Raw genomic sequence first — 25,555 nt, 5'->3', positions numbered from 1 at the left:
GTCAGGATGCTCCTGACTGTGTTCAGCACCCCTCTCTCATTATACCTTTCCCAGCCATGATGTAGAGTGTTGCCTCCTTGGAAATCCTGCTGTCCCCTTCACAATTGCACTGTGCCCTTGCCCAGAGCCTGCAGCGCCAATTCTCAAGACCAATCTGCCGGGGCTCAGTAGCTGCAATTGCACACCCATCCCCTCTACTGTCCTTCCCTCTCAAATTCTGTGAAGGGACTCAACAGACTAACCATGGCCCATCCCCTTGACCAACAGGAGCAGACATTCCCAGATCCTTGACTAATGTCACCCCGACTGCAATAGCACTACCCTCTGGACTTACTGCTATAGAGGCAATGGACTGATTGTGGCCCTCTCTCTGGACTGCAGCCTGACTGGTATCAGATGCCTGCCCTTGAGTGGTATAAGAGGCTGCCCTTGACTTGCTGTGCCAGGAGCCCCTGAACTGCTGGGTGCCTCCATGCTACTTGCCTTGAAGTTGGAAAGATTACTGTCAGCTTGCTGCATCTACTGTCTGTTTGCCTAGCACACGGTGCAAGTTTGAGATTAATATAGCACACTGTAGTTTTGCAAGATGGGCACCTCTAGACTGAGGACTGCTTAGCAGCAAGGCAAGTTGCCTTGTTGTTTGATTGTGCTAATTGGCGCAGCAAGCCAAGGCAATGCAAGGCAGAGATGCTGCAAGCATGCAGGTAGAGCATTGTGAGCAAACACTAAGAGATTGAGATGCAACCTGGTCCAGTCTGGGAATGGGGTACCAGTCCCTGTGTACAAAGTGTCCCTGCTGCAGCCTTTCAGTGCTAGTTGCTGGTATACCCTGCAATGCAAGTCTGTGCTTCCAGAGTGCATTGCCAATGTATACAAGATGTGTCTGGATGGTTGAGATAGATTCTTCGAAGGCAGATGCTTTTGTCCATGGAGGAGGAGTGCATGCAGATGGTGCCCAAGAATTGTGCCCTGGGCTTTAGCCTGATCACAGAAATGGAGGTGTCTCAGAACACGAGATGAGCTGAAGCCACCAGATCCTCTCTCTGGTTTCCTTGTTGAGTTTTGCTGATTTTGATCTTGTTTGGCAACTTCTGTAAAATGGAAGTCTGAATATTGATGAGATGAGCTATGCTGTCAACACATCGTTTAACAGTAAATAATGAGCATCAATTAACATCTCAGCCTAACGATAATCATGGCACACTATTCATGAAAAATGTATAAGATGGAATGAGATGATCTCGATGTTGAAATGGATCTCATTTCACGCCATTCTCACCCCATTCTGCTACGTATTTCAGCAACCCTTCTGCCTGGGCTGGATTTCCACCTGATTTTCAATATTTAAAATATTCCGGTATACTTGATAACAGTCAAACCTGAACCAATACTTGTACTTATTAAGGCTATTTGAACAGAATCGTAACAGAAATTGCTCGAAAAGCTGAGCAGATCTGGCAGCATTTTCAGTTTCTGTTTCTGATTTACAGCATCTGCAGTTATTTTGGTTTTTATTTGAACCGAATCATGTTTAATTTTTAATAAGTAACTTGAACAGGGCATCAGAATAATTTTAAATTTACCTAAGGAATATGAGGTGAGTATATAAAATTTTTTTTCAAATTAAACATCATAATTAGAATTTTCTCTTGACTCTGGTTAAAGCATTGCCACTGTGAATAAATTTGAGTTGGAGTTTTGAATTTGTCAGAGTTGATGCTGCAGACTAGAGCAGATGGCATTATACAAGTATCACATCATGTAACCCAACAATGATTTCATGAAGCTGTATTAAAGAAAACATGCCAGAAGGTCCCAGATTTTGATTCCCAGTCTCTGCTAAATTGGCTAATCTCTGGCAGCACAGCAATTGGACTTTGCAAATAGTTTAAGCATCTCTAAGTTAGAAGGGGCAAGGTCATCTAAGATTTTCATTCTTAATGACTCCTCAGTGGCCATTTCTGGAAATTGTACTTTTGGATGTTGGATCAGTACAAGATCTGATAAAACTATGATAGCCCCTAAGATTACATACCAGCCCTTTGTCATTGTCTTGGGACTCATATGTGAAAAGTGGCCACCTGGTGACTCATTGCATTGCTGTTTCTGTTCATAGATTTAATATATGTCACTGTTCAAAAGAGGAATTGAGAAAAGGATGTATATTTGGTCAAAAAATTTGCATATATCATTAATTACAGAGGATAAGCCTATTGGTTATTAGTTTGAAGGTAAGTATGAATTTTTAATGAGTATAACTGTGAATGGAGCTGCTGAGCATCTGAATCAGGGATTTGTGAATTAAGCAATATCTTCATTCCTTTCCTTTCTCTTTTAGACAGGGAAGCTTCTGGGAGAAGTGGATGGGTCAGTGATGACGCAGCTGCTGAACATGGGGCTGTTCACTGAGTAAGATATTGTTTGCTCACATTTTTTTGCAGTGATCAATATTTAAGTGTGTGCCAGCTGGGATTTGGGGTTTCAGTCAACAAATAATTTTCTGGAAGACAAAATCAGAATTCTGAGAAAAGATGCTACTTTCTTTGGTATGTTTGCTTTTCATGTTTTTTCTTTTGGATATGGTGGTATTCAACGGGACACAGATCTCTCTATTGAAAAATTACTCCAAGTTGCAAAACTCTTTGCACTGAATTTTATCTTGTTCTCTCATTGTGTAAGATTGAAGTCAAGTTTGCCCATCTTGGCCAGAACAGCCCTCAGCAAATGTAAGACCATTGATTGCCTTGCGACAAGATTTCCACCTCCATTCCACCATCGTACAGCTTTAGCCCTTCTTGGAGAACCGCCAACAATTAAATAGTCACCTGCTCTCTGGTCCCAACAATGTCATTGGAGGCAGTAGCCACTGTACCACCTGTAATATGAGCCAGGAGGAAATATGTTGCAGTGGAGTTCCTCACTGAGGGAGAAGGGGACAAGGGAGTTGGGGGCTAAGGTGGAGGAGCAGAAACATGGGTGGAATACCTTGAGGGAGGGATCTGATTGACACATATCCCAAAGAGTAGGCTTCCCCTTTGCCTGGCCATCAGGAAACTTGGCAGACAGGTAAAATGTCATATCACTGAGAGCCATGAGTGAACTGGTGAAATTGCAACAATATGGGTAGGCACCAAAAGCTAGTATGTCATTCAATTTTACAACACACTCACCCCCACCCCCGCCAACTCCTGAAGCCAGCTTAACCTCAAGGCTGAGAGGCAGGCCGTAAAATTCCAAGCTGTGACCTTTTACTGGAACTTAATTCCATCAAGCATGTCTGAAACTGTTATGATCTTGTTTTTCAGCTGGAAACTAACATTGCTAGATCCCTTATTCATTCTGGAAATCAGCAATTGTATTCTAGTAATGGACCTCTAAGCTAAGCAAAATGGAGAAATAGTTGTATCATGTTTAATATCAGCTTAGAGAATCAATCTTTCAGCAATTGATTGTGTAGATGTTGGTAATCTTACAAATTAATTTTTCACTCAACTGCCATTGCATTGTCGACTTTAAAGAGATACATCTCAGCACAAAGTTTATACGACCCACATGACAGAAAATACATTGCATAATGTATTTCTGATATTTGTATGTGCTTGGAATTCACCCAGTTCCTCCATAACATTGGTAGAAGGATAGGGATTTGAAACACTTTGCTCTTCCACAGGGTATAATGATCACATTTACCTACACCTTCAGTAACCAGGACACAGAATTCTCCAGAGCCAAATGTGTCAGTTTTGAACTTCATAGCTGGGATTTGCAACTACTAATCCTCTGCAGAATTGATCTCACTGAATCTATATAGCTAGCTCTTTTGAATGTTGATTCATAGAAATTGTGTGTAACATGGGAATAATAGGCCAGTCAGCTTGGAAATTAACAGGATTGTCTGGAGAGAGAGAGAGAGAGAGACCATAGAGTGCCACACCTCACAAGGTGGCAAGGAACTTTCAAATGAATCGACTTAGAAAAGAAGAAATGCGTTATAAACTAAACTGTGATCTCCTGGGAGTCATTAGTTCAAAGCAAAACTATGAATCTGAAAATCAACTGGTTGACTATTAACATTTTACTATCTATCCTTAATGAACAATTGGAGACTGAATCACAGATCTTCTAACTTCTATCTCTTTTCACTCATTTCTCATTTCTAATCTGTGAGTGTTGCATTGTTATTTCTCTTCACATTTGGTAACCAATAAACCCACTCTTTCATCACCTCAAGAAAGCCTGCTCAAAATGGTACCTTTTAAAATATAAATTCTTTTGGTAAGAGAAAGGTATCCACAAGAGAAGGAATCCTTTCTAAATGAACTTGTTGCAACCAGTCAAAGGGGCAGGTGAATAAAGGTGAGGCAGTTCAACCCTCCTTATCAAGGAGCTTGACAATTTGGAAATTACATCTGGAACCATAATAACTTGAAAACCTCACTCAGGGTCTGGCAGTTACAAATGTTTGATTTTGTGGCATTTTTAAAACATGTCCAAATTGAAGTAACTGGCAGAATCACGTAAAGGCAAAAGGAGGCAGAGAATAACTATTCAGAATTTTACAGAGCATGATGCACAGACAACCCGACTGAAATACAACTATAAAAGACAAGATAGATTGCTATCCGTAATTGATTGAACTACATCCCACACCTGCCCCCCCCATGCCCTTTGGTACGACTCTACTACTGACCTTGTTCCTGTCTTTAGGCTTCGTACTGCACCTAAATTCACCCTTCTGCTATCTCTACAAAAGTGTTGGTGAGCAATGTTAATAGAAGTGAGCAATGGTTTTTAAGTTATTTTAATTTTGCTTATTACAGTATTTGCTTTTATTTGCATTTACATTTTTCCTGTATCCTAAAAGAGGAGGAAGTGATTTATTATGGGAAAGCAAATGTAGCCAGAAGTATGACAAAAGCACCTTTAAAGGTATCAAACAGATGGCGCAGTAGTCTAAAACAAATGTAATCTTGACAGATTTTACTGTTACTTGCCACTGATAGCATCCTGGAATTCATTAAGCACTTCTGTAAGTTTAGTCTGACAGATTTCACTAAAATTTGTCACTAAACTTCCTCAAACAGACTTTACCAATAGCAATACAAAGGCAGAATACTGTGGACTGCTGGAATTCTGAAATAAAAATACAACACGTTGAAAATATTCAGTAGGCCTGGCAACAATTGTGGAGACAGAGACAGAGACAGAGTTAACATTTCTAGTGGATAATTATTGACCTGAAACCTTTGGTGGAATTCTATCAACCCTGAATTTTTCTAGCTCTGGGACAAAATCAGTCCCTGACCTCAGTGATGTTGGCTAACCACATAATAATGTGATCTTCTGCAATGGGGCCAGTCAAGAGGCCACTTGTGTGTTTGTTGGCGAAGTAAGGACAATGGGCAAGAGACCCAAAGTGGAAAGGTCAAACAATAGGATCAAAAATTTGAACTGCTTACAAAGGATGCATGCTACTGCTAGATGTCCAAGATGGCGAGGTCATTTCAAGATGGAGATACTCTCTAATGACTTGCGTAAATTTAAAAGACATGGCCACACCTGTCAGGTCATCATTGTGGAGGTTTGGTTCCTCAAAAGTATTCCAGCATCCGAGCAAAATTGCCAGAGGCAGATTTAACACATCTACTGCTGCCTGCCCTGCAGCAGCAAGTAGTCATTTACACCACTTCTAAAATTAATTGAGAGTAAGTTGGTTGAAAGCTTTGATAGTTCCCTGGCCTGCCTTCAGGTAAGGGCAGACTTCTGGAAAATCCCAATGGCAAGAACAATTTGCTTTTGATTCATTCCTAAAGTTGCCTAACTGAGTGCTGCTGTATGGCAGGTAGCCATAGCCTCATCTGGTACGTTTGCATAAAGGTGGGGCCAAGTCGGGAAATCAACTCCATGTGTTGCCATCAAGTTTTTACCCCTATCGTTTGCCAGACTAGAAAGAATCTGCCCATTATTCTGCTTCTCTCTCAACACTCTGACCTTTTGATAATTTTCAGCATTGTTTTTGGTTTTATTTCACTTTCAGCAGGCTGTTAGCAGTACTGCCTAGACAATTATCACAGTGGTCTTTTGTAAGTCTCCGCCTATAATGTTTCAGGTTTCTCTGCAAGCTTTGACAAAATTAGCACTATTTTGTTGTTTTGAACTGTATGCAAATAAGTAACCCTGTTCTTATTTCTAATCTTAGGGTGAAACTTTATGATTACCAAGCTATGTGCAAAGGGGCCACCAATCACCACAGTGGATCACAGCCTATGCTCAGTGTGAGTATCTATCCCATAATGACATTGTTGTGCTTAATTTAACACTCTTGATTGTTGTGCTATATTCATAAAGATTGTAAAAGTATGTGTCACCGGTTACCAATACAAATGCAACAACTGAACGAGCAAAATTATCTCTTATTTACCAAAGATCATAAATGCATTGCTTGTTCCATCAGAATTAGGATGGCAGAATAAACACCTTCTAATGCTACCATAAGCAATTTTATTTAATAAACAACTGGGCTGTTTACTCACTGCAAAAGGGAAGTCCAGTTTGGGTGTGGGACTTATTTACAGAATGCTTCTGTTTTTGATGTCAATCTATTAAGAGCATTAATCTATTGATGGCATCCCTGCAACAGAAATTGATGGCACCACGAAGGATGAGCATTGCAAAAATTTAATTATGAGGTTATTTGGCCTGTCATGTCTGTGCTGGCCCTCTTAAGGAGCAATTTACCTAGTTCAACAAATAAACTGACCGACAAAAGGGTTTTGGTATTCTTGACACCTGGATTCTGAAGTAATTCAAGAGCCTACAGTATCCACACAGTGATCAATGCACTTTGAACAAAGTGGGTGTATGAATTATGTTTTCCAATTGATCCAGTGTAATTTTGCATCCTCTGTGCTAAGCTCAGCTCTTTACGGTGAACTCAATGGCACTTCCCAAGAGCTTATGAAATAGGACTAGGATAAGGCCATCAGGCCTCAGAGCTTGTTCCACCAATCGGCATCATAATTGGAATTTGACATCAACTTCATTTTGCCAGGTTAACATTTTATTCTCTTAATTTCTTTAGTGTCAAAAAAATGTCAAAAACTTCAATTTTAAATAAATTTTGTAACTGAGCATCCACAGGTAGAGAATTCAAAAGTTGCACAAACTCCTGAGAAAAGAAATTCCTCCTAATGTCAGTCTTAAATGGCCAAGCTCTTGTCCTGCCTTTGGTTCTAGATTCTTCATCTGGGGTCAAAGACCTCTTGACTCTAATCTTTAAAGCCCTCTAAGATTGTTATACATTTCAATAAGGTCACTTCTCACTTTTCTAATCTCTAGAAAATAAAGGTCTGTTCTACCAACTTCTTATAGGACAACCATCTCAACCCAGGAATCAGTTTAGTGAACCTCTGTATCTCTCTCTCTCTCTTTCTCTCTCTCTTTTTTCTTGGGTAAACAATCCAAAACTATACACTGGTGTGTTCTTCCCAAAGCCCTGTATAATTGCAGAAGACTTCCTAATATCTTGCAATTCCTTCAAGTTAAAGACCAACATACTGTTTGCTTTTCTAATCGTTTGTGCTATATGCATGTGTACTCCCTGTAATTTGTGTGCAAGGAAAACCAAATCCCTTTGAGCTAAAATTTGTCAGTCTCTTACCTTTTCCAAAATATTCTGTTTTTCCATTCCTCTGACTAAAGTGAATAACTTCACACTTTGTCATATCATCTCCATCTGCCACCTTTATTCCCAATCACTAAATGTCTTTACAATCCCTTTATATTTGCTGTACAGCCTACTTTCCCACCTAACCTTGTCAGCAAAATTCAAATTCACAACCCAGTAAGTGAAGATAATTCTAAATTTATCCCAAAATTGGTTCTAGGATCTCCAACCAGTGAATATTTAATTTACTGTAAATATTGCAAATAGTTAATAATTCTTTCATGTGTACTTTGTTTGGGATAAAGCCAAGAGCATGGTGGAGTAGAAGCCAAAACAAATAACCTCCAGTCTTTCTGAATAACTTATAAGGTCCAAGACTCTAGACTACAGCAATCAATGCAAGACTCCTTTCCTGGAGTAAATTAGATTTTATAGATTCACCCATTCCTGGCAGGTTAGTTGTGTTTTGAAGGTTTCTAAACCAGTTATTAGAATAAAGTCAGTGTTCCCGACTTCTGGGGCATTTGCTATAGTAACTTTTGAGAACTGGGAGTTACAGTCAACATAACTTCTCTGCTGTGCATAAGGTATTAACTATTATTTCATTCACTTTCAGATACAGTCTCAAATAATCCTCACATAAAACAATTAAAGAAGTATTTCATCATAGTGTGACTTTGTACCAACAGAAGTAAATTAAGTTTAATCTCCTAGCTTTATCCAAAGTAGTTTTACAGCTAAGGTATTTTACAGACTGAGGTATTTTTTAGTAGTATCTAATTTCTTTTTTGATTCTTTCTTTAGCCTTTCTACGTTATTTTGGCTGCTCTAAAATGGTTCCTGAGCAATTTATTCATGTACGTACTCATTATTCTCAAACTTGTTATGATACATGCTTCAGAAGATGTTATGTATTCCACTTTGTATAAAGCCATCAAAGTTACCTTTCGTAGTTTGAAAGAGGTACTGCTTTCATGGAATACTATTTATTAATTAGTTGTTAAACTTGTTTTCAAAAAAAGCACAGAAGTGTAAACTCTGTTGAGGTCTATTGCAACTTCTGTGGCAGGAGAGTAACCAAAAGTCTCTCGCATCACTTGCAACTGCTACATGATCCATCATTTACCGATTCTTTGTTTGGTATATCGACAAGCAGAATAGCATTGTTTTATGACCCTTTTGTATTACCAATAAACAAAAAGCAACTCCTACACAATTTTGACAAGCTACGTTTCTAATTTTTCCAAATGGCTACATGCAGCAAATCCATAGAGATAACAAGTGAAAACTTACAGTGCTGACTTGCATTCAGGGAGTGGCCGAGGGAAAATGGCAGTGAGCACCAGCATTTTGCTGCGAAAGAGGCTATGAAACCAATTTTGTATTTTTCACTCTTACAGTGATAGAAATGCAATCTCACTTGTGCAACTTGGCTGAAGCTGTCATCAACATTAACAATGTTTTTTCAAGAATAAAACTCTTTTGATGGCAATATTCCCCTGTCCTAAAAGCTGTTGTGTGTTGCATCGGAAGCATTGACTCTAAACCTCTATTAGCCTTGATAAGAGTAAAAGCTTTTTTACCTAAGAAAAAGCAAGAATTGCTACCTTTGATATTAAGACAGCACTTGAATGAGCATAGGGTCAGAGAGGTCATTACTCTTCTAAGAAGGTACATTTCCAGTCAATTTTTCATTCATTCCCACTATTTCCCTGAGTTTACGCAGGGGCTTGAGATGAAATTCTCACTAGTGGGTTGCAAGTGATTTTTAACATGGACCATCACTCATTACCATCCATATTACTATCTAATCTTCTCCTGCTCACCCAGATAGAAACGAAGAGCTGAGAATTCCTGACAGAAAAGTCTTAGCAGGTATCTGGCAACTGCACCTCACCACTTTGGTCCTGTACCACAGACACTCAGCAACAACATTGCAGGGCACACTCCCGGGTAGCAGCCACTCACACCATGTTCATGGACATTGGCATTGACCAGTACCAGCCTCACCACATCTCTCATGGCATATACCGTACTTACAGTACACTTCTGCACATTATTATTGCACTTTGGAACGCATCAGCATCTCCCACTGGATTGTGACTGCAAGGACACTTTACACATAGGGGCAGGTAATCAGCCCATGGGCTGGACCAGGGAGCATCTCAGGGCTGCTCGCTTGTACTCTTTGCATCTATCTGAATGTCCCCGACATCCCTGCCGTGCCTTGCCTTTTTGTACTTGGCCACTCGGCTTAGATCTTAAAGGATAAGAGTGTTTCTGTATAGGTTTGCTGCAGGAATGAAGGCTGCAGCTTGTCATGGTTGTCAGCAGCGATCAGTCAGCATAGTGCAATGTCAATCTCATATCTGCACTGTGTGCCAGTCATGTACGCGGCCAACATGCTGCATGTGCATTTACTGAGTGGCCATCTCTCAAAGTCTAAGGAAATTAGTCCTCAGACAAGATCAGGAGATGCCCTTCAGTCAGGGAGTCCCAGTATAGAAAGTCAAGGACAGCCTCCTGTATCAGTCGGGGCAGGACAGTTAGGGGGCCCACACATCTTCAGTCCAGAGAATGGGTAACAGTCAGCCTTGTCCATCCATTAAAATCAATCCAGGGAGTTGAGGGAACACAGTCAGGGAGAGTATAGATACCAGTCAGAAGCTTGATTCCTTATTGTTCGGGGCTGTTTGGCTAAGTCACTGTAGGAGCTGGGCCACAGTAAGTCTCTGGAGTGTGTCCACTAAAATTCAAGGGCAGGGGCAGTTATCAGAGTCCAGTGCTGCAGGAGACAGGGTGGAGAAATCAATTGTGGGAATTGGAGTGAGAATACTTGAATATAGAGGGTATTACATTACTGAAAAGAAGTAATTCAATATATAAATGGAAGGAGACAATAGAGCATGGTTGGGAAAGAACTAATGTGGGAAGGGTGTCATTGACTGCAAGCTGTACCCTGGCTTCCATGAAGGGACAGTGTTCTAGTAGATCTAGTGTGTTTGCTTGATATGCCTGGGGCTTTGGGGTACGATGTGGGAAGATGCAGAAATAACAAGGTGTAGAGCTGGATGAACACAGCAGGCCAAGCAGCATCAGAGGAGCAGGAAAGCTGACATTTCGGGCCTAGACCCTTCTTCAGAAATGAGATGAAGAAAATGAGATGAGATGAGAAAAAGATGAAGACTTAGGTAGCTGAAAACCGAAAGAACCACAGATGCTGTAAATCAGGAACAAAAACAAAGTTGCTGGAGAAGATCACCAGGTCTGGCAGCATCTGTGAAGGAAAAAACAGAGTTAACGTTTCGGGTACGGTGACCCTTCCTCAGAACCGGGTACTTAGGTAGATGAGTTGGCTGGCGATTTGGCAAAGTGCCAAGCTTATGGGATGAACAGGGAAGGCTACCAGGAAAAGGATATTTACATTTAGGGGTTCACCAAAACAGATAGGCCAAGCCTGACACCCACTTTTCAATAAGTCGCCACTGTTGCTTTCCATTGTGTTATAAGTAACAACTGCACAATGGTGCTGAAAATGGCTGCAACCACACCCAGGCTGAATAGGGTAAATTCTTTGTTCTTTGAGGGAGGGGACCTTCCCTTTTGAGCAATGTAAGACCCGTCAAAGGGCAACAGCATAACACAGACATCCATACATTGAAGCTAAACACCCACAAGCACTAAAAGAAAATAAAGAGCTGCAGATGCTGGAGATCTGAAACAAAAATAGAAATTGGTGAAACTGAACAGGTCTGGCAGCATCCATGGGAAGAAAGTATGGTTAATGTTTCGAATCCAGTGACTCTTCATTAGAACCTGAAAGCACTACATGCTTTGTGAATCTTGGGTATGAGCCTACTGTGAGCTGTCCAAATCTATGCCCCAATCACTCGTGACCATAGCATGCAAGTAACAAATTCATTCCACTAATGCTTGTGACACCGTAGCAATTTTTTCTTATCTGGAAAGATAGCGCATAGTTGTTCAAGTAACAGTCACATGCAATTTACCTATTGCCTGCATATGATGCAGGAGCTGCTCACACTTCACACCTTCGTCTATGGAGAATCAAGTTATGCTAAGGATGGGTGGGCTCCATATCTATATTGTTATAGTTACAGAGACTTGTACACACAGATGATGGTGAAAAGAGAACATTTGTGATAATGTATTTACAATGACATGTCACCCATGCCACCTATCTGTCCTCAGAAACTTTTCTCCTTTCTTTCCTTCCTTGTCAATGACCTTATTAACAGCAAATCTCACCTCATTAATATGGAGCTTCCTATCCTACCATCCACCACGAGTAAACTAGATTTCGAGAATTCTCAACATGGAAGTCAGAGAGGGTACACCACCAGCCCCAAAGGACATTGGGTAGCAACACCACAGGGAACACTCCATAGGCACTAACCAACGCATCTCACATCCACAAAATTGGCATCCAACATGTGCAGCTTCTAAGAATCCTCATGGCGTATCTTTGACTCAGTTAGAGGACTTCAGTGTTGCACCTCAAGGCATGATGACGACCATCATTGCAATGCTACAGCAGGTCACTTTGTGCTTAGGATATGCATCCAACTTACAGACTGAACCAGGTTCTATTTCCATGTCATTTGCTTGCTGTTCAACATTCACTCACTTCGAGCCTACCTGGATGCTCGCAGCATCCCTTATTTGCCTTGCCTTTTTGCAACTTCCCAACAGCCAATGACACCAGGCTCTCAGTATGGCTGTATCACCATCCTGTTTAGCACAGACACAAAGCCAGGAAACTTGTCATGATTGTCAGCAGACTTCAGTCAAGGGAGAGACAGGTTCTGATACAAATTCAGGGGTTTCGACCAGTCAGTCAGCCACTCGGGACAGTCAGAGTAAGGATCGTCTCCACGTAAAGAGTAAGGCGCTGAATGTTAGGCAGTCCACCACCCATCTTGACTCTTTCTGCCCTTCTGGGGGCTCTTGACCTCCAGGAATGAGAGAGGGGCAGATATTAAGGGAAATAGAGGTGCATAGCACAGCTATTATGGTTGGTGCAGGTGCAAGTGAGAAGGCAGTTCGGGGTGTGCAGGGTTAGTGGTTTAGGGATTTGGCATTGATGAGAGCAAGTGAGGGAAGATGTTTCATGTGATAGTGAGAAAGGTAGAGCATGAGCCTTTGCTGAGGTAACTGCGGTAACAAAGATAGAGTAAATATGAGGTAACAGAGAAAAGCTGGTGGCATTTTCATTGATGGAGTAGAGATCATCTTTAACCTTCTTCCTACAGTGATGAGCACTCCTTCAGACAGATTAAGACTGTTGACCCACGTGGCAACCTCTGTTGAGGCTGGCACAGTCTGGTGTTGTGGACTTCACTGCTAATTCTGGGGAAAGAGGACATTCTACCCATCCATCAAGATTTCTAGACACTGCCCACAAAGCAGGACACTAATGCTCTCCTCTCTGCCATATCTGGAAAAAATATCAGGAGCTGTGCAGGGCAGCTTCCAGCTAGAAGTGCTTGTCTGGGTGCACAACTGCCATTTAAAGGCAGCATCAGTGCCAAGGACATCTGACTAATCTGGAATATCCCGGTAGTGGCTAGTTGTTCTGGTTCTTGCAGAATGGGGCTAGAATTGGATAAGAGGGATGCTATAATGGCCGGATGGGTAGTTAATAAGGTGATTTTGATAATATATGGCAAGGAACTCTCTAGACCTCACAGAGAGAAACCCCCCATGAAAATGACAAAATTGACACTTTGCAAAAGAAAGTAAGATACAGCCCAAATCTCTGAATTTTGCCTTTGTATTTGATTTTGTAGATTGGAGTTTGGGGTTCTGGTTAAGGAATGCCATGCTGTTTGCATCTTCCCTGTGAATTCTTTGAGCAAGCAGTCATTTAAATTATTTTCTATTTAATACAATAATGAATGCTTGGGAGTCAGGTACTCTCAAAATGGCTCAACTGTGGACCAGATTGAATGTCCTCGTCTATTTTTGGATGGTTATCTTTTTATTGTAGTACCAATAATCAGACTGCTAAAAGATAGAGAGAAATGTTGGGCTGAATTATCCCAGCCCCTGAACACCATGGACAATGATGTCTGTTGGGACAATAAAGTGCAAACAGAAAAATGACCTTGAGGGGGATGAAAAGTCCATTTGTCACCCAGGCCTTGAATGATGAGATGAGAATCTCGCTAGTGAGGAGTCAGATACCTATTTGCATAAATTAAAATTCATCATTAACTATTTTTGCCTTATTTATATGCAAATATTTATATGTCCGCAACACCTTGGGGACATAGGCAGTGACCACCTGCACACCCTGTCTATGGAGCTAGGCAATGGATGCACACTGGCATCATCACCTCATCATGGTACAGTTTAGACTAAATTGAAAATCAGTTCTCCACTTCAATACTGAAATTAGGAGTTTACTGAAATGTTTCATCGCAATGCTGCTGCCAGGTGACATCATGTCCAGGGGCAGGCAGCCATCTCATGGACTGGACCAGGGTGAACCTCTGGACTTTTAGCTTACTTTATGGGTACTCACTCACTTTGCACCTATTTGGATGCTCACAGCCCTGCTTTTTTTGCACTTTTCAATCTCATTCAGAACTTACAGGCTTAGAGTAATTCTGCCTTGCCTTGCCTTCCAGCACAGACATAAAGCCAGCATACAAGCCACGATTATCAGCAGTGACAGTAAGTCATAAAATCATAGAATCCCTATAGTGTGGAAGCAGACCATTAGGGCTAACGAGTCCACACTGACTCTCTGAAAAGTATCCCACCCAGACCCACTGCCCTACCCTATCCCTGTAACCATACATCTCCCACAGCTAACCCACCTAACCCACACATCCCTGGACACTATGGGCAATTTAGCATGGCTAATCGACCTAACTAGTACGTCTTTGGACTGTGGGAGGAATCCGGAACACCTGGAAGAAATCCATGCAGACACAGGGAGAATGTGCAAACTCCACACAGACAGTCGCCTGAGAGTGGAATCGGACCTGGGTGCCTGGCACTGTGAGGCAGCAGTGCTAACCATTGAACCACTGTGCTGCCCAAGTGTGTGGACATTTTGCTGCATAGCGTGTATCACATCAATGTTACACCCACATCATGTGCCAGAACCCTATGCGGCACACTGAATATGATTCAGCCTAATGGCCATGACTCAAAGTCCAAGGGCACAATCTTCAATCAAGTCAAGTGGGACTGTCATCAGTCAGGTCTGTCACCATTGTAGGTCAAAGGCATCATCTCACCTCATCCAGGGGCTTAGACTCAATCAGTCACTGCTTCAGCTGTCAGGGTCAAGGGTTTCATATCCCGGCAGCCCAGAATGTGGGCCATAGTCAGTCCTGCAGATCCAGTCCAACCAGATTGGGGATTTGTGGTAAATCAATCTGGAAGCTGCCCAGATATCAGTTAGGGGTCTGGTGACTCACTAAATGGAAGCTGTCCTTGCATATTGGTTGGAGGGAAGGGCCACAGTAAACTCACTGAAAGTCATTGGTCTTTATAAGAAGGCATCCTGTGATTGAGAAGATGGGCAAATCTTTTGTGGGGACTGGAGGAAGCACACTGGAATACAAAAGAAATAACAATTGTGAAGGGATGCAACTCAACATATAAGAATGGGAGACAATAATGCATTGGAGGCAGGGAATACTGCAGGAGGTGGGGTCAGTAACAGTAACTGCCACAACACTGGGACGGCACATCATGATTGTTGGCATTGCTCAGCTGTAGCCAATAGCTCATGGAGATGAAAGAATTAGGTGGGAATATATAGAAATTCAGAACTGATGCAGTCAAAACAGAGTGTAACTAAGAAAAGAGCATGACGGCTTGTACCAGCCTCAACCACTTCTTCCGGCAGCTCATTCCATACATTCACCACCCTCTGCGTGAATAAGTTGCCCCTCAGGCCCTTTTATAGTTTTCCCCTCTCACCTTAAACCTGAGCTCTCTAGTTTTGATTCCCCTATTCCATGGAAAAGACCTTATCTACTAACCCTAACGATGTCCTTCATGATTTAGTAAACTTCTATAAGGTCACCCTTCAGCCTCTGATTCTCCAGGGAAAATAGCTCCAGCCTACTCAGCCTCTCCCTATAGCTCAAGCCTTCTAGACTCGGCAACATCCTTGTAAATCTTTTCTGAGCCCTTTCAGGTATCACAACAGGTTTCCCATAGCAGGGAGACCAGAATGCAATCTTAATGTGATCATGGAAGATCAAGCATCTCAAACAGACTCATACCTTATCAATAGTCTTTAGGTTGGCACTGTAGTTGTTGAAGAAGTTGGTATAGTTTGTCAGTCTGGTGCTGAACTTCACAAAGATGTCTCCCAGACATTGCAACGGACGCCACTCACTGGGATGCTCTCTCAAGTCTCCTAATAAACCTCTACAACATTCAGAACAGCAGCCATTGTTATTAGGTCCTGAGTCATACATGATTACTTCTGCTTCACTAAGATGTCTGTAATCAATCTGTAATGACCAATGACATGATCAAGATTGCTTATGACCAGGATTTGTTTGCCACACAGTTGTCATTAGATGTATTTCACATACAGAACTTGAGGATTACAGATGTCTTTTGTCTGTTCTTTGTCAGTGTCTGATTAATGCAATTGCCTCTTGAAGGGCCTCATATTGCTCACAAGGAGAGCTTTCTCCCTCAGATAGAAAAAAAAGCATGTATTTCTCCTGGCAATACAGCACCGGTTCAGTCGGGTTGATTCACCGATCCCTGAGCAGACCTGACCTGGCTGGCGATGACCTTAGACAGGATTTTGTAATTTGCATTCAGCAGTGAAATTGGTTGCCAATTTCCAATTTCCTCCCTCTCCCCCTTCCGCTTGTGGATGAGGATGATGATACTTTTTCTTATGGATTCACACATGATACCAGCCAAAAGCATTTTGTTGTACACCTCCAGCAGGTCCTGGCCAATCAAGTCCCACAGAGCTGAATACAATATGGCCAGTAAGCCATCGCTTCCAGGAGTTTTATTCTTTTCAAAGGACTTGAGGGCCTTGATCTGGTCATCCAAAGATAACGGCTGGTCCAGCCTCTTTCATGTGCTGTCATCTAAGACCTCCATGATAGAGGACAGGAATGATTGGCAGGATGCACTGTCTGCGAGCTTCATGTCACACAGTCTGGCGTAAAAGGATTTCCTGATCCTCAAATATCCGAATGAGATCATGTTACCAAGCCACGTTCTTCCCTCAGCTGTTGATCATGGAGTTCTTCCTGTGTACCTTCTGGAAGAAGAAACGTGAGCACCTCTCAACCATGGTGCGGACCCTAGACCGGAAGATTATCTTGGAGGCCTCCGAGGCGGAGAGTGAGGCTTGCTGGCTCTTCACCTGCTGGAGATCATCTATGAAATCAACCCCCATCGTCTGCAGCAGGAGTAGGTCCTGCATGGTTTTCTGGAGTTTGGGCAGTTTTCCCCATCTCTCTCTCTTACAGACACACACACACGCACGCACGCATGCACGCACACCTTCTGAACACCTTTGAGGATAAACAACCTCTTGATGTTCCCCATGATTGCCTACTAGTCTGCTGGAGAAGCAAAGAGGGGCTTCACAGTCCTCCAACCTGTGTAATCCCTATTGAGCTCTTCAATGTTTTCTGGATCGACAGTTTCAGGTTCAGCTTCCACATACCTGCAGGTGACAGTCAGCCAGCAGGAAGCAGTGGTCAGAAAAATACTGACTTGACATCAGTGGACCTGACTGAGAACATGCGGGACTCAAACAGGAAATCTATCCTTGAGTGGATAGACCTGTCTGGCGGTATCCATGCTGCACTCTGTCTGCAGGGTGCTGACAACGTCGTGCAGCTTGGTGACTTTAACCATTTCCATCAGAAATCTGGATGTGGCATCTGGTTTGCTGTCAGCCCCTCCGGATTATCCACCTGCATCGATGAGGCAGTTGAAGTCTGGCCTGGAATGGCTGGCCTGGATGTAGCCAGCAGCAGAGGGAGGATGGCCAGCTACTCGCTCTTTACCAACAGGGCATACACATTAATTAGTCTCAGGGGAGCATTCCTGTACATAATGTCTGCTACAAGGAGGTGCCCACTTACCACTTCCTTAACTCCGCAGATGGTGAAGTTGTCTCCTCGCAGCAGAATACCCAGGCTGGAGGAATGGCAATCATTATCCCCCGATGCAAATTGGGCCCATTAGTGCAACCATTTCCAGTTTTAGAAACAGGAGGTCTACTTTGACGTTGGCAAGGTAAGCCAGAATGGAAACTCATCACGTAGTAGAGTTAACACTACACATGTTACTAGTGGCAACTTTAAAACCCATTTTGAGAGTTTATAGAATTACCTATAGAGCCTATTTCCACTCATCTGCAGTCTTGTCACTGGGGGCTGCCTGTATCCCTGTGGTGTGGCTGAACTGTTGCCCTCTCCTCTCAGAGATGCTGACTGCCTATCCCAGGGTCCTCACCTCACCCTCCTCTATTCCCCTCTCCGAGATGTTGACTGCCCATCACAGGGTCCTCACCTCACCCACTTTTCTCAATGATACTGACTTTTTTTATTTCAAAAATATACCTTATTCATAAAATATCTGTATATATGTAGATCATCACTAAAGCAGTTCAGTTCTGTAATAGGGAAGTAATCTTTTAACCTCCCTTCCTGTGATCAGTGATCAATGACACATCATCAAAGTAGGATGCCCAACCTGAGTCACTTGCTGTGCTTTCCAACCCCTTTCTTCTTGGCACTGCCATCTGCAAAACAACACTTGGCATAAATACATTTTTAGAAGCACTCTAGAATATTTCCTTGCTGCTTGTGAAATTGAACATTCATAATACAGCTTCCAAAAATGTTCAACCAGATTCATGCTTTTCTCTTTAGGTTTTCTCAGGGCGCAGCTGCCCCCTTCAGCATACACAACACTTTAACACTTGCACTTTGAATTTACTTCCTGGGCCAACCTTGTCAGTCCCAAAAGCAGGTTTCAGTGCCTGCTAAATATCATCTAAGATTTGCAAATACCACCAGAGATAAAATTCAGGAGCACAACACTGATGTCAAACTCAAACATATCACCTTTTTTGGCAACAGGAAATATCGATAATTTTTCATATTTCAATCTAGCAATCAACATTTTTGATGTAATCTGTAAATTTAGGTTTTAATGTCTGTGGGCTTTGTAGATGGTAAAGCTTTAGACAAGCAAACTGGTGTGTGTTGTGCTGATTTGAGCGAATGTTGTCTGCTATAAAATATCTGCTTTTAATGTCTAGAAATCATCTGCTGAAATATTGGTGAATCCTGCAAATTCAAGTACCATGTTGAAATAGTTTTTATTGATGCCAAATCAGTTTTTATTAGGGTTTGAAGATGTGACTGAAAAAGAAACTAACTGTGTTTTGAACAGATGCATTGTTGTTGTTGCGCATTGTGGTGTAATCTGATAACTGAGATGGAATCCTTTCCAGTTACCAAGGTATCACAATCCACTAATTTCCATAGACCTCAGAAAAAAATCAGTTAGCTGGTTTAAGAAATAAAATTCATGAGGACCTAAATATGATGTGGGGATGGACTCACAATCATTCCTTCTGACACAGACAGCATACAAAGTGCCTACTGCCTGCTTGTTTACATTATGTGCATCTAACACTTAATTCAATGGCTTCATGCCTGTGCAGGGTGCAAAGTTTTGAGAAGCCAGCATAAAATCATGTTAGTATATGTCTCTGAAAAGGAGATGCATTTTGTCAGGAGAATGTGCTAGAAATCATTGTAAAAATTAATTTAACCCAAGGAAAATACAAGAATGGCACAATATCACAGAGAACTGTACCCAAGGTTCTTCAACACTGGAAATATCAGTGCAAGAAGTGGGCAGAGGAAAAGTGACATCTATCCAAGGAGAACCAGATAGGCATTGTGAATGAATTGAGACCAGATATCCAGTGTGATTATTGCCAAAGTGGAGTCTCAAGGACCTAGACATAGTGTGTCATATCAATAGATTATAACCTTGCATTATTTATTGAGATATTTAACTTTTAATTATGACGTCCTTCTCTTGAAAGAGGATATCCAGTCAAAATATGACTGTGGATCTAAACCCAGTGTCTATCTGGTAAAGCCCTTTGTCAGTATGTAACTTCAGTCTACTCTCATCCTGAGAGAGGAAAGCTAGTTTGTGTTCCATGATGCTATTGCTGCTTCCCTGGATGGGAATCTCTGCAATCTTTGTAATGCTGCAGGTATTCAGAGGTTTGTAGCAGTCCATCAATCTGTCTTCTAACATATTACAAAGATTATTGACGCACCCATCCAGGAGACTGCCTGTAGCGTTATAGAGCACAAGCTTGCTGCCCCTCCTACTGGTGCCACTCTGTCAGTGCTCCTGCCTGTTGACCAGCCCGCCCATCGCAATGCGTTCTATTGGTAAGTCAGGCCAGCTTGGACCAGAATTTCATGAAGCCATCCTGCAACGCCATCTCCTTTCTCCCCAACTGTTAGTTATGCTACAGCTCCTGGGATAGCACCGCTATAGAGCACTAGAAGATTTAAAGCACACAGAAGGAAGTACTAAGGAAAATCATCAGGATAATCACTCGAATTTTGTACGGAATATTGAATGGTTTGAGAAATATTGTTGGTTTGGAGTGTTTGCTTTGTGGTGGCATTTATGTCAACTTTTGTTTCAGAAACATCCCAAGAAGGAGATCTTTCCTTCTCCGTCCTCAGCATAATAAGACCAGTGTCCTTAAGATATTGAGGTTGTACAACATGCAGTGGACCACCACAATACAGATCATATTTCAAATGATTCCGCCAGATGGCTGCAGACAGTGGACCCATGTTACCCATGTGCTCTATTGTGTCGTTCCTTTTTCTGTTGCAGCCTAGCTTTTGCTATAAACACACTGCCCAACTGCAACTGACTGTTCACTAATGTGACGAGACAGATAGTAGCCAATAGCCTTTGTTGTTCAGTAGTAACCATCCAAATTCTTGTGGCGACTCAGATGCTAAATATTACAGTGTACCCGTTCAGAATAAAGAGATTCTGACTGCTGCAAGCATGCCGGACATTGTCTTGCAAGATGTGCTCAGTATGAGCACACGCCATTTGGACATTTTTTGGTCGTGCTACATCTTTGAATTTAGACATAGCATCCACAAAGTGATATGTGAATTGAATGCACTCAGCACTGTTGGGAATGTATTTCCCTCTTCTTCGTAAACACAGCTAGTGATCTCCCTTTTCAAACAGTGGATGAAAAACTCCAAGATAGTGAGTTGCTGCCATTCCCAGTCTGGAAGGAGCCAACATGAAAAAGTCTTGACACTGGCACTGTCCCTGACCTTGTTATGACAGGAAGTGTTACCTGCAACCAATGGCCTATTTCATTCAGTACCTTTTTAAGAGGCCATGCAAGTCTTTCCAAGAATGAGGTAGCAGAATTGCTCCCTACTGAGGGCCCTCTCTTCCTCCTCCTCTCTTCAAAAAGGTCTTCAATGCCACCTCTGCATGTTCTGTCATGTTATAAGCCAAGAATGAATGAAATTGTGACATCTAATGATTGGGAAAAAGGGTCTAAGCAAAATCTTTTGAAATCAAAACCAAACCCTTTGCCATTACAACACTCTCTGAAGACTTTAACGGATTTAAATAGCAATGGAAACCTCCAAATACTCTAGGAACATGACAAACTCCTCAATAGCACTGATAGGATTTTCTTCCTGCTCCTGAATGCATGTTCAACTATACAAGATTAAGAGAGGGTGTTAGCTGAAGCATTCAGTTTGGCACCAGTAGAATCAAATCAGTGTTACACCCTAACTGAATTAACCATCTATTGTCTCTGCATTCTTCTAGCATATACTCCCAAGTGTTGCCACTAATAACCAATTCAAAATAATTTTCAGCACAGCTTATGGAAAAGCATCACATGTAGCACACACATCCTTTTGGACCTGAAACAGAATGTATAATGTCAAAAGTACAAGGATTAGTTTTGTAACTGTCAAGTACATTCTTTGGAAACCAAATTCTGGGAGATTTTCATTGTTTGGGAAAGGAAAAGGGCTAAAGTGTCCTGTGCCATTTCTATGAAAGTGATAACATATATTGATAGGACTTTGATTTTTATTGCAACACAATGGAATTTCATGTTTGAGTAATGTTGAAGTAACCTGATTGTTTTGGTAATCTGAAGAATTTATCTTGTATGACATCTTTTCAGGAACAATAATGTATCTTTGAATGTTGCAGATTTTTCATTGAATTCAACTTCTGTGATCTGTGGAATGGGGAAGGTTTAGTGAATGGTAAGTCAAAGAATTTTCATATGCTTGAGATTATTGTGAAATATGGGCTCCTTTGAGGCTAATACAGGAAAGAATATACTGAGGAATAAGGAAATGGAAAGACTTTAACAAATATTTATATCTGTCCCCACAGTAGATGACGCAAAAAGCATGCCAGAAGTAGTGTGGAGCCAAGAGTCTAGTAAGAGTGAGAACTTTATGTAAATCATATTAGTTTAAATAGTTAACTTGGACCCGATGACCTACCTCCTAGCATTCTGAAAGCGATGGTCCCACAAATATTGGACATACTGGATATATTCTACTGAAGTTATCTCAAAAATAATCCCAATGGATTGGAAATAAGCAAATTTACCCTGTTATCAAAGAAGGAAGAAAGAAAATTCTGTAATCCATTTTTAAGAAGGTTACAACAGGGCACTTTGAAAATTAGATAGAATCAACATGATTAAATGAAATTTTATTGATGATATAACCAGGAAGTGATATAAAGGGAACCAGCAGATGTAGTACATTTAAAGTTTCAAAAGGCTGTCCTTTGAGTGCTATGAAAGGTTGTTAGGCAAGAACTCATGGGCTTGGGGGTAATGCTTCAACATGGATAAAGAATTGGTTAAAGGACAAAAAAGGGAGCAGGATTAAGTAGGTCATTTTCAGGTTGACAGTTGTTATGAGGGAGGTGGCACAAGAAGCTGTGCTGAATCGTCAACATTATTAACTAAGATGAAGGGATCAAGTACACTGTATCCCAATTTACTTGGTGGAAAAGTAAGCTTTGAGGAGGACTAAATTTTCCCTTCACAATAGGGACAGGTTTGGAGCAAAGAGGGAGTGCCAGGTAAGCAGCAGGAAACTGCATCAGGAATATTCCCACAGCTATCCCCAACATCAGGGTGACTTTTCCAGGGACAAATTGCCCGTCAACATTCCAAATAGTTGGTAGCCAATAGCTTTAATTAAGGCCTAGATCATTTAACACTGACAGAATGATACAGGCTTTGTTTGTGTCCCCAGCAAAGCACCAAACCAATAACCTACATAGAGGTGGCCCACACTAGGTAGGCCAAAGATTATCAAAGCCTCCTCTCAAATATGCAAAGATGGGCCCACAAAGCTGAAACGCATCTACAAGATGCACTGCAACAATTTACCAAGGCTCCTTAGGCAAAATTTTACAAACCAGCAACCTCTAACCATCTAGAAGGACAAGGGCAGCAGATACATGGGCACACAAGCACCTGCAAGTTTCTCCCCAGCGCTGCTCAGTATCCTGACTTGGAAATATATCATCATTCTTTCAGTACCCCTAGGTCAAAATGCTAGAAGTCCCTCCCTAACAGCACATGTTCATGCTGATCACATACCACATGAACTGCAACGGTTTAAGAAGGCTGTTTACCATGATCTTCTCAAGGCCAGTTCAGGATGGGCAATAAATGGTCAATAATGCCCACATGCTGAGGATTAATTTAAAAAGTCTTCTCATAGCTATTCAGTAAAGTTTTGGTCAATTAATTTCTGGGTTAATGGATTGTCCCAAGAGGGAGATTGAGCAAAATAGGCGTACATTCTGTGGTGTTTAGAAGGACAAGACATAATCCTGTTGAATCAGCTAAGACACTGGGGTGAATGTTACATCAAGACAGATTCCCCTCCTCTGGCTTGAAAGTCAGGGCAATCCCACCTCCATTTGTTTGGGTTGCCCTTTACCATGTAACAGCCATCGCACTGGGATATTTGCCTGTGTCTTTGTGAGGGTCAGGACTGTGTGTGGGGTTCAGGCCCAGAGCACAGGGGAAGGTGTGAAAGTACATGGTGAGGACTATGTGCACAGGGTGCCTGAACAAGAGTCACCCTTCCTCTGCCAGCTGGCAAGAAGTCTACCAATTTGCCTGGGCACAGGCTACTACAGGTAAAATGGCAGCAGCAGCAGGAAAAGCCCTTTATTGAGCTCTTATGCGTCCCAGAGATAAACAGCACACTGCTGCCTCCCCCGCTGCTGTCACCATGGCCCCTAGCTGCCAGCCTGATCCCAGAGAGGGGGTGGAGGGTAAAATTCCAGCCTCTGCTGGGTTTGAAAGGCAGGAGAATGTACAACACTAGACAGTTTTAGGATGACAGATTAACCATATAGCACTAAGAAGAGCAGAACGTTTTCATGTAGAATCTCGAGGAAGTTTTGGAAGTCTCTACCCTCATGGGTGGTGGATGCTCAGTTGTTGATTAAATGTATGGCTAACATTGGTGGATTTTTGGTCTCTAAGAAAATCAAACTATATGGACATAGTACAAGAGAGTGAAGTTACGATTGTAGATCAGCCATGATCATCCTATATGCCAGAATAAGTCTGAGGGGCCATAAAGTCCACTCCTGTTCCTATTTCTTATTGTTTTATGTTGTCTACATATTGTAAGCATTAATTAACATAGACCACTGCAGCACATAGTAGCGTGAACATTCCTTGTACTTGTAACCACAATGTCTAAACTGCCTTTTACATACTGATATTATGGTCTTTGTCCTGGCATTGCTCTTAAAATGCCAAACCCTTTACAGGCATTCACCTAATATCAAACTAGTAAATCCTGCTATAAAAAGGATCCATCAGTTGGTAATGCAGCATTTCTGAGAATGGTTATACAAGAGTTAACATTCTGGAGTATTTCTCTGTTTTGTCTTCAGGAAGGTAGATAGCAAACAGATACTAGAAAATAAGACAAGATAGTATTGAAATAGTTTTTTGTTTGCAAACTTTACCCTCCCAGACCCAGGCAGGCAATTTGAACCCAAGGCAAAACAGCAGTAAGAACGTTGATATTCAATCTTAGTTATTTTGAATATTTATATGAAATAAACTGAAGAAAGAAATAAAGTGACCTAAAATGTATTAATAGCTGTAAAAGCATATGATTAAGATCATTTCAATTATATTCTATAAGAGCAAAAGTTCCTGTGTGTATCTTCCTGATGCCCTCAAACACAGAATCCTCTCTCGGGCCTCTGGCTGTCAGTCTGTTTATCATTTGGATCCTAATCGTTTCTTGTCTCTGTTTCTCTCATACATATTTTCTTCATGAATCATTACCCTATACTTTATCATCCATCTGTGACTGTGATCATCATGTGAACTGCTATCATCCCTTGTTAACATGTGATGTGATCTGTTCAGCCAAAACTGTCTTCCATTTTGGTAAGTAACCGTATGTTCAACATCTATGAGGTCACCTTCATCTCTATTTTGTTAGAATAAAATCAAACTGTTTCCATTAGAAATTGGCCAGATTCTAATTAATTACATGAATGTGGAATGCCTATAACAATTGAGTCTTAATAAGTTTTATAGCACTTCCTCAAAAGGCTATATTAACCAATGTTTATCAACGCTTACTAATTGACACTATCCTTTAAAATGCTAATACTTGACTTATTGGTGACATTGAAGGGGGAGTTTCAGTTCCCAAGGAGGTGGGTTGGGGACAGGTGTAAAGAAAGAAATATCTAAACTTGACCTCTTCTCACCTCCAACCACATGACTTC

The 25,555-nt window shown here is 41.6% G+C and overlaps 1 protein-coding gene across 1 annotated transcript in view; it reads left to right on the top strand.

Moving 5' to 3' along the window:
• The window catches only part of LOC109930100 (voltage-dependent calcium channel subunit alpha-2/delta-4-like), a 375,911-nt gene that overhangs the window by 301,396 nt on the left and 48,960 nt on the right, over positions 1 to 25,555 (top strand). Inside the window, exons 29-33 of the mRNA XM_048607861.1 lie at positions 2,339 to 2,409; positions 6,200 to 6,275; positions 8,471 to 8,523; positions 21,962 to 22,017; positions 25,188 to 25,208. Coding sequence (XP_048463818.1) covers positions 2,339 to 2,409; positions 6,200 to 6,275; positions 8,471 to 8,523; positions 21,962 to 22,017; positions 25,188 to 25,208 — 277 coding nt within the window. The remainder of the gene's footprint in view (positions 1 to 2,338; positions 2,410 to 6,199; positions 6,276 to 8,470; positions 8,524 to 21,961; positions 22,018 to 25,187; positions 25,209 to 25,555) is intronic.

The sequence above is a fragment of the Rhincodon typus genome, chromosome 18 (genome assembly GCF_021869965.1).
Source record: "Rhincodon typus isolate 14 chromosome 18, sRhiTyp1.1, whole genome shotgun sequence".
NCBI lineage: Eukaryota > Metazoa > Chordata > Chondrichthyes > Orectolobiformes > Rhincodontidae > Rhincodon > Rhincodon typus.
Note: the sequence above shows the minus strand (reverse complement) of the source record. Positions and strands in the feature narration are given on the sequence as shown.